The 12892-nt window shown below is 34.6% G+C and overlaps 1 protein-coding gene across 1 annotated transcript in view; it reads left to right on the top strand.

The window, feature by feature from the left end:
* LOC111087605 (serine-enriched protein-like) overlaps positions 1 to 12892 on the top strand; it is a gene marked incomplete at its 3' end in the record, with an annotated part of 36189 nt that overhangs the window by 21712 nt on the left and 1585 nt on the right. The window contains exons 2-3 of the mRNA XM_022394810.1: positions 9489 to 9737; positions 12207 to 12354. Coding sequence (XP_022250518.1) covers positions 9556 to 9737; positions 12207 to 12354 — 330 coding nt within the window. The remainder of the gene's footprint in view (positions 1 to 9488; positions 9738 to 12206; positions 12355 to 12892) is intronic.

Here is a 12892-nt window from a genome sequence, read left to right on the forward strand (position 1 = left end):
CAGCTAGCTTTTAGTAATTAAGCAGACGAATTATATTTGCCGTTAATGTTAAGTCTTTAATAGCCTGCAATATGTTTTTGTACATAGCTGTACCACTATAAGGTGGAGTAAGCTATACAGGGGAGAAAATAGCCGTTTAATTAACGGTAGAGAAAATTGCATCTCATGAAAGCTAACTGAACTTTCTAGTAAAATTATATCAGTTTACCATCAAATAGCATAACAAATATAAAGTAACGTTGTTCTTGACTCTCATGATAATCAAAAAGCGTGAATTTACAAGATAAACTAAGGTTACCCTTTGTTATCATAACAGACAAAAAGTGTGAATTTACGAGATAAAATAAGGTTGCCCTCGACTCCCATGATAGTCAAAAAGAGTGAATTTACAAGATAAGCTAAGCTTGTCCTCGACTTGCATGATAATCAAAAACGTGAATTTATAAAATTTTCTACGTTTTGAAATTTAAGACTTCATCATCTGCACGCACGAACTCAAAGTTAATTGAATGTGAGCAAAATTCTGATTTTAACTATCTTATATTAAATATTATACTCCTTCAATTGACTGATTGACCTTGACCAACTGGTTATTCTCACATAGAGCTATAAATCTAACTGTCTTAATGTTCAAAGATATATACTTTACTCGTCTTTACGTTGTAAATAATATCTATAAGTTACGAAATTACCTATATGTATAATTTTGGATTCAAACAGTCGAAACTTCTATTATTAACGTTATTTAGGAAACAAATAGATCTAATTGGTAACTAAACATAACTTGTTAGTCTTAAGTGCACTGTGTTTGAGAAACAATACACTTATATCTTCTTTTGCTTATCTCAGTAACATTTTAAACTTATTTATATTATCTTAATGTATCTGTCTGGTACTTAAAAGTGATACTTGACTGCCTCACAAACATACAGAAAGGAATTAGTTTTTATTTACAAGAACACGTCTTTAGGAGGCCTATGAATGGAAAAATTTCTTTCCGATTAATCACTCATCAGTCGAGTAATTAGGTTCACCCTGTTCCACTTACTTGTGTTAAGGTTCTGATTGTTTCATTTAACCCCTCTTTTCAAGCGACAGATTAATATCTCTATGTTGTTGCTCGTTTTTGTTAAAGTGCTGGTTGGTTCATTTCATTCCTCAATTTATGGTGAGAATTAGAGTCTTTATTCTATCACTTGTGTTTGTTAAGGTTCTGGTTGTTTCATTTAACCCCTCTTTTCAAGCGACAAATTAAGGTCTCTATGATGTCACTCGTTTTTGTTAAGGTTCTGGTTGTTTCATTTATTCTCTCAATTCAAGCAAGGGTCATCCATGGATCATGATACTATTTGGGTTTTGGACGTCAACATACTGTGTTACGTGGCGAAGTTCTGCTGTTAAGCTTGGCAACAAAAGTATCAATATTGATCTATTAAAGACTTTTTTAAGTGAGATTTTGAATATAGTCGTATGATTAGAAGAAACAAAACGTGGTTAAAGAATACATTCAGTTACTTTTATAGTAACAGCCTAATCAACCATGCGACCAAACTGCATGGCTAAGCTGAAAGGGGTAAAATAAGAATGAATAAACGGATTGCATCCGAAAATATCCATTGACGTATTACCAGTCTATAATTTGTCAAACAACCCAATTAGCGTAGAGAAAAACGAGCAGACATACCAAAAGTCTATAATTCCCTAATACTACTATTAGCCTAATCGGCTAATCTAACATGAATGAACATACAAGTACCTCAGATGACCAGTTCCAAATTCAGATATGTAGTTAAATTTATAGCCACGTTATTAACGACTTTTGTTACGTTTTAAACAATATTAAGACTGCATATTATTTGTCTTTTTTCTGTTTTCTCTTCCAGATTTAACTTGACATTAAGTAAGTTTCAGTTCTGTGCGTGCTTGAGATGATCCTAATAGAAATTCTATTGTTTAGGATTCAAACTTGACTACCTTGCACGTTTCGATTCTGGTGAGTTCGCAAGTAAAATTCTGATTGTCATGTGGCTTCAGACCCTGAAATAATCATGAACATAATTTTGTATGTAGTTTAATATATTGTAATGTATCTGATCTAACAGAACTCATATATGTAAAACATTTTCATCTACTGTTTTGGATCATCCTATAAAACTTGTTATAAAACATTTCAATTTATTATGCTACACCTGATCTTACAGAACTCATTATAAAAAAATTTCATTTATTATGCTGTATATGATGTTATAGAACTCATTTTAGAACAATGTTATTTACTAAGGTACATCTCATTCTACATAATTCATTATAGAACATTTTGATTTCCAGTGCTACATCTGATCTTATAGAATTCATTATAGGACATATCAATTTACTGAGGTACATCTCATCCCATATACATCATTATAGAACATTTTGATTTCCAGTGCTACATCTGATCTTATAGAATTCATTATAGGACATATCAATTTACTGAGGTACATCTCATCCCATATACATCATTATAGAACATTTTGATTTCCAGTGCTACATCTGATCTTATATAATTCATTATAGAACATATTAATTTACTGAGGTATATCTCATCCTATATAAATCATTATAGAACATTTTCATCTACCGCGATGTATCTAAAGTCACAGAGCTCATATATATATATATATATATATATATAGAACATTTTCATTTATTGTTCTGGATCATCCAACAAAACCCATTACAGTACATTTTCATTCACTGTGCTAAATCTGACCATGGGACATTTTTATGTACTATATTAAACATGATCCTGTTATGTGCATAATAGAACCTTTTACCTTCTGTACTGGACCTGACCCTGAAGTGTTCATTACATAACATTCCCTTTACTGTGCTGAATTTGATCCTGAAGTGTTCACTATCGAACTTTCTATCTACTGTACTGGATCTGAACCCAAAGTGCTCATTATATGACATTCTATTTACTGTGCTGGGTTTGATATTGAAGTGTTTATTATAGGATATTCTATTTACTGTAATGGATCTGAATCTAAAATATTCATTACACAACATTCTATTTGCTGTACTGGACTTAACCCTGAATTATTTATTATAGATCGAATCTAAAATGCTCATTACTTAACATTCTATTTATTGTGTTGGGTTTGATCCTGAAGTGTTTATTATAGAACATTCTATTCACTGTACTAAATCTGAACCTAAAGTGTTCATTATATAACATTTTAGTTACTGTGCTGATTTGACGCTGAAATCATCTTCATACAATACCCTGTCTATTTTTGTCAAATTTGGTATTGAAATGCATCACAGAACATCCCATCTGTTGTACTAATTCTAATCCTGAAGTTGCATAATATAGAACATTTTAACTACTGCACTTAGCCAAATCCAGAATTGTTCATCATCGCAAATTCTTGTGTACTTGGTCTGTTCCAAAGAGTTGATTATATAAAACTCTGTTTATCCTGCTAGGTATGATTCGGAAAATTTTGTTATGGAACATTCCATCTACTCTGCTGGACCGTGGTCCAATGTTTTCATTACAGGATTTTCTATCGGTTTAACCCTAAAAATATTCATCATATCACCTTAAAAGGGCCGGCATGGCCAGGTGGTTAGGGAACTCGAATCGCAATCTGAGGGTCGAGGGTTCGAATCCTCGTTCCACCAAACATGTTCGCCCTTTCAGCCGTGGGGGCGTTACAATGTGACGGTCAATCCCACCATTCGTTAGTAAAAGAATAGCCCAAGAGTTGGCGGTGGGTAATGATGACTGTCTGCCTTCCCTCTAGTCTTTCACTGCTAAATTTGCGCGAATTTCATAACAAATAAACAAACAAACATCTTAAAAGTGTTCATTACATTTAATAACATGACCCTGACTGTGTTCTTTTCTTAATACTTTTTAAATAGCAGTTTAAGTCAAATTATCAAGGATTCAAAAACTGTGATATCGTGTTAAATCAGCGTTCTGCCCACGTAATGCATGTCATGTGGAGAGTGTTTTGTATGTAAGACTGGACTGAGTGATGGATACACTCACAAGAAAGTGATGTATAGACAGACTATTGTGTTTTGTGTGTAGTAACAAGTATAACTGCGATAAATGTTGGCCATAATCCATCATATCTTCGAGATGCTAAAAACACAAACGACCATTAACGAGTCGGCTTGTAAACTGCTACGTCGATTTTTTTTTTTTTTTTTTGAAATACAACGTATCTCTCTGCTGACAGCAAAATAGCTGAAAGCCACAAATTAAACGGTAGACACACTCAGCTGCTAACCGCATAATTTCATTATTACTTATTGCACAAAACAAAAATGATGGTCTTCTTGAATTTCCTCTTTGATTTTTTTTATATATGTGTTTTTGCGAATTATATATTTCTCGTAATAACTTTTCAGTTTTCCTTTCTAATGATTTTAATAATATAATTCCTATATGTGTATGAATTTTCTTTGTAGTTATTCAGTTATTGGCTTCATTTTGATATCGTACATCACGTAAACGTTATCAGTAGTTATGGTGAAGAACGCCTAGGCTGATGAAGCATGACCTCTTGACCGGTAATTTGTATGATATTCTCCAACAGTAAAATTGCTAATAATTTTAATCACGTGTTTCTTTACACTGCAAATTATCTATTTTATGATTAATTTATTTGTCATTAGACATTAGTGCTAGGCATATTATATTTTTATCATTGCATTCTGTATCTAGTCCCTTGGAGATTTTCAAGAATTAAAAGAGTGTATAATAATAGTATTCTAACCACAACATGTTCATTGTACTTGATTCATGCTTTACTGAGATCAGAATACACCTAAATGGATATCTATCACATGAACTAGCCTTGTGACATGTGTTTATAACTGTCAACATATTGTCAAGGCAACCAGCCTTGGCTGCAAACATTTTTTAGTCTTGAAACAGGTATCTTTTGACTGAAATGAATCAGAATTAACGAACAACTGCTGTTTTATTCAATTGTGGATAACAGCCTTCCCTGTCTAGATGTCTAAGGAACTATATCATTGGCTTGAAATTGATTTCACATACTTCTAATGGCGCTTATAGACAATTCCAAGAAACCAACTATGATTGGGCAGCTTCGATTTGTCCAAATGTGTTCTATGGTGTGTAGCCATAGTTCATTAAGAGTATGAAGCATTTTGAACCCTACGAACCACTTCGAAGTGACAACTATGATAAGGTTTTGTAAGACTACTATAAAGAGGTTGAGTACATTGTATTCATTTTGGAACTTCACCACGCCTATACATTTCATGTCGCTATGTTTGAGAATGCTCAGTCTATCTGATAACCGTGTATTTTGATAATAGTCCTGCAGCGTAATTTTATTGCAAAAGGTTCTTCATAAGGCTGTCATATTCAAAACGCACCCCTTCTACCTGTAGACTTTCAATGATGCATCTAGAGTGTGAGGAAGATGTTTCCTCAATCCGTTTCAACAGTTTAATTGCACAGAAGTACAAACGCGCTGCATCCATCTACTTGGCCGGTACGTATTCATGTGTAATAGCGTGAATATTCATTTCATTTTCTAGCTGCTTTAGGCATGCGACTGTTGAACTTATATGTTGTGGAAGCAAAATGTGTTCACGTAACTTCTGTCGTATTTCCAGATGAAGGCCCTTCTTCATTATGTTGTATACTGTTTCCTGGAGTATGTGAACAGCTTTTACCACTGCATTTTGTGATCGTGGATTCTCCCAAGTTAAAAGACGTCATTTTTCTTAACATGATTGGGGTATGACTTATTGCAGGCCATTTTCTGGATGGTACTGGTATCCCAAGTTTATCCATATTTCTTTGCTTTCCAATGCCATTAAGAAAAAGGGATATTTTCATCTTGATAGTTCTCAATTCTCAATTTGAACATATATTTTGATCTCAATGTATGAATATTTTGCATCAGAAAGGGCTGTTAAATACCCTTTCCAAAAAGCGATAAATCTTTTTGGTGGCATAACATTAACTACACAACGCCAAACAATGTAAAATATAGTTCTGATACTTTACATTCCAACGCGGCTTTACATCGGCTGTGATTGTCACGTGATTTGCTGATTTGCATTTTCAAAATTGTTTTAATATAATGTACTCAGTCCTCTGTATATATATATATATAGGAGGAAATGAAAGACTAATCGTATGGATTTTAGATTACATGTTTGATCATCAGAGATCTCATTTGCATAACAAAAAATAATGAGTTATTAATATTGCTTTATAATAGTGCTTCTGCCTTGCAATTACTATAATACTCCAAATTCTGATTATTTGTTAATTGTTTTGTGAAGTTTTTTATATGGATTTGAGCTTAAAACATCTTGGGTGTTATGGTGAGTTAGATATTGAAGTGTTCTTTGCGGATCATTAAGTTCTTATGTTTAATTATTCACAGAATAATAAATATTATTTCTTTTGCGTAAGAGTTTTACCTCGAAATATTCATTTAATGCTATTCTAGTGTGCAGTTAGAAAGACTGTGTGGGTAATTGAAAGTACCTGTAGGACGAACCTTGTAACATACGAGGAAATATATTTTTCGTACCTCAGGGCACAGTCTTAGGACTTTTGCTCTTTTTGATTTACATCAATGACATAGATGAAAAAATGGTCAGTATATTACTTAACTTTGCAAATGATACTAAGGTCTTGGGTGTTGCTAGCTGTGAAGATGATGCTGCTGATTTACAAAAATATCATGATCATTTAGTGAGTTGGGCAAATCGGTTTTAATTATAATAAATGCAAGATAATGCATATGGGTTATCATAATTTGAATTATAAATTAATTTGTATGGGAATAATCTTAACAGTGTCATGAAAGAAAGGAATCTTGATGTAATAGTTGATCAGTCTCTAAAGTATTCCAAGCAGTGTGATGTTGCTAATGGTAGGACAAATATGATTTTAGGTTCTATCTACAGAAATATTAAAAAAAGCCTAGAGAGGTTATAATTTTATTGTATAAGTCATTGGTTAAGCCACATTTGGGATATTGTGTTCAGTCTTAGGCTCCTTACCTAAGGATAGACATTGAATTGTTGGAACGGGTTCAGAGAAGGGTTAATAGAATGGTACCTGGGGGGGGGGGTGAAATCTCTCAAATTGTTTTCTCTTGAAAAACGAAGAGTTTGGGGGGGGTCCGATTGAAGTGTTTATGTTTGTAAAGGGAATTGACAGTGTTGATGCGTCATTTTTATTCATACATAACAGTGAGAATAATAGGACTAGGGGACACAAATATAAATTTTGGTAGGGTAGGAGTCATCTTAAACTAAGATAGTTTTATTTTTCTAACAGGGTGGTTGGCCTGTGGAATGGAATGTCTTCGGATGTTGTGGAGGCAGTAAATTTAAGTGATTTTAAGAGAAAACTTGATAAGTATATGAACGATAAGGACTAGCTTTAAGATTTTTAGAATTGATTTATTAATAGTTTTAGTTTAGTTTAGAGGACGGAACAGCCGAGATGGACCAATAGGTCCTATGTTGTCCCAAAACGTTATGTTATAAATCAGGGATCATGCAGAGTGTTCATTCCATTGGCTTCTGTAAATAACTGTAAGTTTGTTTGTTTGTAATTAAGCACAAAGCTACACAAGGGCTATCTGTGCTCTGCCCACCACGGGTATCGAAACCCGGATTCTAGCGTTGTAAGTCTGCAGACATACCGCTGTACCACTGGGGGGCAATAACTGTAAGAGACTCTGCATAAGGTTACTTATAAATTAGGATAGAACAAACACTGAGGGTCACGGGTTCGAATCCCCGTCCCACCAAACATGTTCGCCCTTTTAGCCATGGGTGCGTTATAATGTGATGGTCAACCCAACTATTCTTCGATAAAATAGTAGCTCAAGAGTTGGCGGTGGGTGGTGATGACTAGTTGCCTTCCTTCCAGTCTTTCACTCCAAATTAGGGACGGCTAGCGCAGATAGCCCTTGTGTAGATTTGCGCGAAATTCAAAACAATTTTAAATAAACAACCGCTTTTCTGCTGCAAGCAATGGAAGGCACAACACATTGTAAAGTTTGTAACAACGAATATGTTATTGCAGCTGGACCATGTAAATTACTGCAACATTGAGGCAGCATTCCAGGCATAACATCATAAGACCAATACAGGATGTGGGCCATGCACAGCTGTTGCCGTCAGCAGATTTTTCAGAAAGTTCCAGGAAACATGGATTGTAGCTGATTATTTAAATTCTGGGCATCCATAAACATGAATGAACATTGTTTGAGAGACGATATACACCACCGAAACCTATGCTGCAGGATTCATCCATGGTGCAAATAGCGCTCGTTATATAGCACGCTGAGTCATTTTACCATGGTTAAATGTGCATAAAACTGTATACATGACCCTACTTATGCTTTCCTACATCATTCAGCGGGTTCAGGAAGTTGAAAGTGCGCAACTCCGAATCACAAAAAGCTATTTTTTTTTTTTACTTCTTGGTATGAATTGTTGTTAGTGACAATTGACTGTGGAGCATCCCATTGACAGAGGAGTTCCAATTCCCTCCTCATGGTCACGTGAATACCCGTGATTTGTTAACTAGGACATTGGAAATCCAGGGGCTATGGAATAATAATCCTTGCATTCCCAAAGGTCATCATGTGGTTTGTTTTATAAGGACAAGAACCTCTGAGCTAATAACAAGTGACTGGAGAACGTTATTGTGTGTTATTGTACACGTGTCATACAAAACGTTCAGAACTCCAAGGATATGTTCATGATGTCATATTTATGCAGGATGATGCTCTGCTCCATATTCACCACCTGGAATAGACATTGCTCATGCAGACTTTTGGTGAGGACCAGCTTCTCAACCACCATTTACACCATTCCTGACTACCATGATCCATAACCATCACTCCTGTTGGCTGTTGGTTACTGGCTTTTCTGAAATGCTTATTTTTTAAAAGAATACAATAACTATTCCTCAAGAGAAAGATGAATACTATTGCATCAGAGGTTCGGATAATTCGTTTAGAAAAACTGCATCCTCAAATATCCATAATATACCATTATTAAGATGAACACAGTAATAAAAAGGATGGCGGTAATGTTGAATAGCTGCTTGAAAACCGCCATCAAATTCCATCTTTAGAAACCATCTGTTTGTTATGTGTGCTGATGCCATCAACATTTCATTATTCAGATTTTTTTTATTTGTTTTTCACTCTCAGCTTTACGAAGAACTTAATATTTTGTACCTCTTTAGCAGTAACGATCCTTCATAGAAATCAGCTCCAGTCCTAACCTTTGATATGGTAATTACGCTTTAATTGTTTAAAAAATTTTTAAATTTTGTCCATTTTTATATACCTAGTCTTAATAAAACAGATGTTTGTTACGTTTTATATTTTACGTATTGTATTTTATTTTCTATTATCTATGAGGTGTTCTCTCTAATCCATTGCTTATAAGATTTCTATTCTATGTAGTAAGACCGGAAAATTCCTCTCCTTATATATGGGTTTTGATTCACAAGGCTAACGCAGGTCATTCATAATGTCCGACGATCTCACAAGCAGCGAGGAATCCGATTACTCTGTGTTTGAAAACAAGTCTGGACTAGCTGAAGACATGAAGTTCCTAGCGAGCATGCCTGAGCTGTGTGATGTCACCTTTCTGGTTGGAGAAACGAGGGAACCTGTTTGTGCTGTGAAGGCTGTCCTGGCAGCCCGTAGCAAGTAGGCGATACCTAAAATTGATCTTATTGATAAGAAATCTTCAAGTACAGCTCTTGTAAAATATATATGTTGCGCATACTCATGAATAAATTTCTGTTGCTATATTTGTAAGCCTCTTTGAAGTCATCTTTATCTCCATTATGTAAAGCAGTAACGATCCTTCATAGTAATCAGCTCCAGTCCTAACCTTTGATATGGTAATTATGCTTTAAGACTTTGCCAGCTTATGACAGATGTACTATGCAGTGCTTATGACGACATACTGGGCGCTACAGTCGTAGTTAACATTCTTTCTCACTCATTGAAATGTTCTCAAATTGATAAAAGGTAGTGTGGGTGTGTTTCCAAATATATACACGTTCTGAAATTAAATATATATATATATTTAACGTTAATCTATTCGTTTGTCACTGGCAGTAAAAGAATATAAAGACCGACATATATTGCTCAAACTAGTTTTCGCCAAAACATGGCAACAAAACTGCAAGGATTCAGTCTCAAAGGTTTAACGTGCAATATTTAAAACCTCTAGAACCATTAGGTTTAGCGCTTAGCTGCATCTACGTTCAAAATCGACTACCTTAATTCTCGGAAGTAAGTGGAAGTTTTTACGTACAATCCGCTTTCCCTGCTGTAGTAGCATCCAGCAGCTTAGGGTGGAATGTTCTAAGTGAATTGAGGATTTGTAACTTTTCCATTTAATTTTTTTATGGTTGTTTCAAGTTCTTATGTTACATAACTATTCTTTATATACCTTCTACTTATTCAATTCTGGCTTTTTAAATTTGTGCGCACGGAATATTGAAACATCCATACATGTACATTTGATGAGAGAAAGCCGTTTGTAAAATAAATAGTACTTCATTTCTTTCAAGATTTCAAAGGAAATTTTCTTCTGAGTTTTTAACACTTCGTTCAATTATAGACAAACTAGCAAAATAATTATCACGTCATGCTTCAGGTCCAATTATTACTTCAGAGCTAAATACACTGATGCCCAAAGTGGTGATTCATACGATGATGATACTTTAGATTTTAGAGATTTCGCCTCTTATAACTTTTGATAACCCTATGTCGGTTAAATATGTATATATATATACACAGAGATAAGCTGTTGAGTAACATTAAGAATAACAATGTGTCACTTTCAATTCTCTATAAAACTCATTAAGAATAAATCCGTACTTTGTCCAACCACTACCGAATTGAATGTAGGTAAACAGCCGAGAAAGAGTTATATTTCTTTGTGACCCATTGTGACTCACCAAGAGTTATCAAGAAAATACTGTTTCCTGCATATTTTTCTTAAAACAAAGAATTTTCTTCTGAATTTAGAGGAAGCGATTTCCCAGGGTTACTAGTATCTGTATGACAAAAATATATCTCTTTGAAAGTCGTCAAATTTCAAACTGTTGTTATTATGTACTTGTTCAGGACTGCTATAATTTTTACAATAAAATCGAATACCTCATAACAAAACCACTTCTTCACTCAAATTTAGGCCGTGCATAGCCAAATGGCTAACGTGCCGTACTTTGTAGCTGAACTTTGATGTTTGCGTTCCTTTAGCGTAAAAAATACCGCGTTTCGTACTTTGGTGCCGTGTTAGTTTATAAGAGAGACTGACAAATTTCACTATTTCCTCTGACAAGAGTATCCTGAGAGTTGGTGATGGGTGGTGTTGACTGGCCGTCTTCCCTCTAGTCTGTCACTTCAAAATTAGGGACGGCTAGCGCAGATAGCTCTCGTGTAGCTCGTAACGCGAACATCAGAAATAAACACTGAAAACAATCTAAAACCATTAGAGAAATTTCTGATTCAGTTCAGTTAAGCTGTTATACTGAACTATGTCCCCGGTGGTTCAGTGGTAAGTTCCCGAACTTACAAGACTAAAATCTGTAGGTCTGTTCTCCGTGGTGACTAGAGAGCACAGATAGCCTATTGTATACCTTTGCACTAAAGCAAACAAAATATAAAATTAGCCTCTAGTTTCAGATTATAAGATGTGGCACCGTATTTAGAAATAGGAGATATGCATATAGTTTGTAATTATGATAAGTTATGGCACTTAAGTTACAAATACAAAATATGCATTTAGTTTGAGATTAGTCTGCGGACTTACAACGTTAGAATCTGGGTTTCGATACTCGTGGTGGGCAGATCACAGATAGTCCATTGTGTAACTTTGTGCTTAATTAAAAACAAACAAATAATTTGAGATTATTGTAACTTATGGCACTTTATTTACAAAATCCAAAATACTAATCTAGTTTGAGATTATTTTAACTTATGGCACTTTATTTACAAAATCCAAAATACTAATCTAGTTTGAGATTATTTTAACTTATGGCACTTTATTTACAAAATCCAAAATACTAATCTAGTTTGAGATTATTTTAAGTTATGGCACTTTATTTACAAGAATTCTGGCTCAAAATATATCTCATCAACGATCTTTTTCGCCTCCAGGGTTTTCCACAAAATTTTATATGGACAACGTCAACAGCAGTCTGCTCATGAACCGTCTCCTAAAAAGAGAGACTCCATCAAAGACAACAAGCTCAGGCTTTTTCTGAAGCGAACCAGTGAGCCTAATATCAACGTCCAAGTTCCGCCGGTTAGTGTATATTTGTCATAATGTGATATGCATGCATACCAAACGTTTTGTACCTTTTTATTGTTATAAAGGAATTTTTCAAAAATGCATGCAGATGTATATATATATATGTGCAGTTTCCATACAACACGCTGGTCAGGAAAATCGTTAAATTACCAGCTACCTATTTGTTCTGTGTAATTTACCTAAGTAAAAGTAAGAGTTTTTGTCTTTCCGTGTGAAAGATAGTTGTAAGGTTGTATGTGACGGTAAACAGTCGTCTTTTCCATTGAAATCCTGGTGATATATATATATATATATATATAGAGAGAGAGAGAGAGAGAGTGGTTATGACCCCCCTTATGTTTCAGTACGAATGACCAGCACTTGGAAAACGCGATTTGCTCTGTGTATTGCCTTACTGATTTTGCTAAGCAAATGATGTATACTCAGTCTGGAACCAGCCTTGAAAGAGATACAGTTTTGGATATAGCTCTACAGTGAAAGGCGAAGGAAATACACTGTGTTTGTGTATTAACTAAAGATTACTTAGAGAACA

The sequence above is a fragment of the Limulus polyphemus genome, unplaced genomic scaffold (assembly GCF_000517525.1).
Source record: "Limulus polyphemus unplaced genomic scaffold, Limulus_polyphemus-2.1.2 Scaffold2361, whole genome shotgun sequence".
In the NCBI taxonomy this organism is placed as follows: domain Eukaryota; kingdom Metazoa; phylum Arthropoda; class Merostomata; order Xiphosura; family Limulidae; genus Limulus; species Limulus polyphemus.